General features: G+C 60.2%; 1 protein-coding gene across 1 annotated transcript; it reads left to right on the plus strand.

The window, feature by feature from the left end:
* The first annotated feature begins 1,038 nt into the window (after nucleotides 1–1,038).
* LOC125512602 (anthocyanidin 5,3-O-glucosyltransferase-like) lies at nucleotides 1,039–2,827 on the plus strand. Its single transcript, XM_048677699.1, has one exon. The coding sequence runs from the start codon at nucleotides 1,176–1,178 to the stop codon at nucleotides 2,625–2,627; it is 1,452 nt and encodes a 483-aa protein (XP_048533656.1). The 5' UTR covers nucleotides 1,039–1,175; the 3' UTR covers nucleotides 2,628–2,827.
* Nucleotides 2,828–3,147: the final 320 nt, after the last annotated feature.

The following is a 3,147-nucleotide window of genomic DNA, read 5'->3' on the forward strand; positions in this document are numbered from 1 at the left end:
CGCCGAGTTCAAGTACCTGCACGTGTTCACCCGGATCGAGAAATGCGAGAAGTGGACGGACGTCTGGCGCACCCTCGCCAAGGCCAATGAGACATACAAGCCGGACGCGCCCGCCCCGGGGGCGGCAAATGGGCGCCCTGACGGCAACAAAAAAGCCAAGACGGCGAAGGACGCTGCACCGGCTGCCGAGCAGCTGCAAGCGTCGATCAATAGTGCATCGCCGACGCCAAGGACCACGCCGCCAAGAGGGAGGAGAAATCGAAGGCGTGGTGGTCGGCGTTTATGACAAACAACGTTGTTAAACTCGACCTGCTCCAGACCAACGTCGCCGTGAAGAAAAGCAACACCGACCTGGCGTTCTTGATGTGGGGCAGACATGTCGACGATGGACGAGCAGGTCAAGGCGTGGTACCTGGTAGAGCGCGCCTCGTCTTGAACCAGATGCCTTCGACCACCGCGCCTACGCCCACGCCGATGCCCAGCCCGAGTGGTGAAGCCACGCCGACGCCCAGCCCAGGAACCATGGCGACGCCGAACAGCGCGGGCACAGAAGCCACGGCGATGTCGAATAGCCCGCGCACAGAAGCCACGCCGTCGCCAACGCCGGCCAGTCCCACACCCAGGAGCCCGTCATTTGATGCATTTCTTTGTCTACGCGTCCTTCCTTTTGAGCGCCGAACTATCGTTTATGTTTGATCGCCGAACTGTGGCATGATGATCGCCGAACTTAGGGCGTTTTTTTGGCAGCGAGAAAAGATAAGTTTGAACTTATATGCGTCTTGGGGCCGAAACCTGAGGGCACGGCTGCGAACTGCATTGCCTCCACGGCGAAAAAACCACAGGCACATTGTCCAAACCACATTGCCGGGTGCGCTGGGGCCGAACGGCCGGAGATGCTCTTAATGTTGCAGTGGTCTCTGCACACAAGGGTGCTCGAGTAGCCTTAAGTGGGTGTAGCATTACTCTTCCACAGCCTCCCTCGCAAGACATTTATAAGTGACCACGCTCTATTCATGCTGGTGAGAGAGCGTACGGCGATCGAGCGGCACTGTGAAGGGCGGCTGTTCATCTATGATTTGGATCGCTCACCAACCACAATCAACCAAAGATCCAAGCGTTGCTCGTTACATGTAACCAGTTCATATCCTCCCTGCGTTCAGAGAGAGAGAGAGCCCATGGAGAAGGAGAAGACGGTCGTTCTGTACCCTGGCCTTTTCGTGAGCCACTTTGTCCCGATGATGCAGCTCGCGAGGGCCCTCCTCGACCACGGCTACGCCGTCTCTGTCGCGCTCATTGACCCCGCCGTCAAGGAGGACATCGCCTTCGGCGCCGTCGTCCGCCGCGTCGCCGCCTCCATGCCGTCCGTCCGCTTCCACACGCTCCGGGCCGTGAAGGACACGCCCAAGCTGACCCACGACGCGAGGTTCATGGTCAGGTACCTCGACCTCCTCAGCCGCTACAACGAGCGCCTCCACGACTTCCTCTTCTCCATGCTCGCCCGGAACGTCCACACTGTGGTCGTTGACTCGGTGTCCAACGAGGCACTCCGCGTCGTGAAGAGGCTCGGGATCCCCGGGTACACCATGTTCACCTCCAGCGCCGCCACCTTCGCCGCCTTCGCCCAGCTCCCTACGATCCTCGCAGAGGGCGGCCCGAGCTTCAAGGAGCTGGGAGACACCCCTCTCGAGCTCTTCGGCCTTCCACCTATCCCGGCTTCGCACCTGTTGGGTGAGGTGCTCGAGGACCTGGACAGCGACACATACAAGGCGACGATGGCCTTGCTGTGCCGGATCCCGGAGGCCGACGGCACGCTGGTGAATACGTTCGAGTCGCTGGAGGCTCGTGCGGTGGCTGCTCTCAGGGACCCTCTGTGTGTCCCCGGCAGGGTACTGCCTCCAGTGTACTGCGTCGGTGCATTTGTCGGCAGCATCGCCGACGCCGGGGTAAAAGAGCGGCACGAGTGCCTCGCCTGGCTAGACGGCCAACCGGACCGCAGCGTCGTGTTCCTCTGCTTCGGGAGCATAGGCACCGGAAACCACTCTGAGGAGCAGCTCAGGGAGATCGCCGTCGGGCTCGACAAGTCCGGCCACCGCTTCTTGTGGGTTGTGCGAGCCCCCGCCAGCGACCACCCCGGTGCCGACCCGGACCTCAACGCTCTCCTGCCGGACGGATTCATGGAGCAAACCAACGGCCGTGGCCTCGTCGTTAAGCTGTGGGCTCCACAGGTGGAAGTCCTCCGCCACAAGGCCACGGGGGCGTTCGTGACGCACTGCGGGTGGAATTCGGTGCTGGAGGGCGTCACGGCGGGCGTGCCGATGCTGTGCTGGCCGCTGTACTCGGAGCAGAAGATGAACAAGTTGCACATGGTGGGGGACATGGGGATCGCCAAGGAGATGGTTGGGTGGCAGCAGGGCCTGGTCAAGGCCGGCGAGGTGGAGACCAAAGTAAGGCTTGTGATGGAGTCTGAGGAGGGTAGTGAGCTCAGGTCGCGGGCGGCGGCGTGCAAAGATGCCGCGGCTGTGGCTTGCAACGACGGCGGGTCGTCGCGCTTGGCGTTTGCCCGGTTCCTGGCGGACGTGGCCAACCGGAAGGATCGGGCCTGCAGCGAGGAAGTGGGTGATGCATGAGCTTGGCATATCCGTACATGTATTTCAGTATTTGTCTCTGTCTTCTCTTTTCTTTTCCATTTATGAGAGCTAAAATGCCGTTATGTTTCTTAGCATACGTTGCTCGGTTAGCTTGGATTAAGGTGATATGTTTGTGTTGTGACATGAGGCGCACTTTGGTGCATGGCAGGAAGATAGATGTATCCTACAAACTTTTCCATGTGGAACTATAGAGAGCAGATGCGCTTTATTGCGAGAAATGCTTATACGACTGTCCCGCTGTCTCCGACGTGGACCCGCTGAAATTAAATTCTCCTTGAAGATGTGGAGTACCAATGGCTAGACGGTAAGGGCATCTTCAGCCGCGCCCCAGAAAGGCCTTCTCAGACGTTTTTCTTTGCGCCAGCGCCGAAAAATCGGCCCGGTCGCGCGCGCCCTCAGAAGCCTGATTTTCGCCGGCTTGGGGCCGAAAACAGTACCGGCGGATTCAGGCCGAACCCGGCGCGCTGGAGGGCGCCGGGGCGAACTGTTTTGGCACGAA

Source organism: Triticum urartu, chromosome 6, assembly GCF_003073215.2.
Source record: "Triticum urartu cultivar G1812 chromosome 6, Tu2.1, whole genome shotgun sequence".
In the NCBI taxonomy this organism is placed as follows: domain Eukaryota; kingdom Viridiplantae; phylum Streptophyta; class Magnoliopsida; order Poales; family Poaceae; genus Triticum; species Triticum urartu.

Bases quoted from the DNA above. Each gene is read 5' to 3' on its own strand.
- LOC125512602 (XM_048677699.1), top strand. From the start codon at position 1,176: ATGGAGAAGGAGAAGACGGTCGTTCTGTACCCTGGCCTTTTCGTGAGC.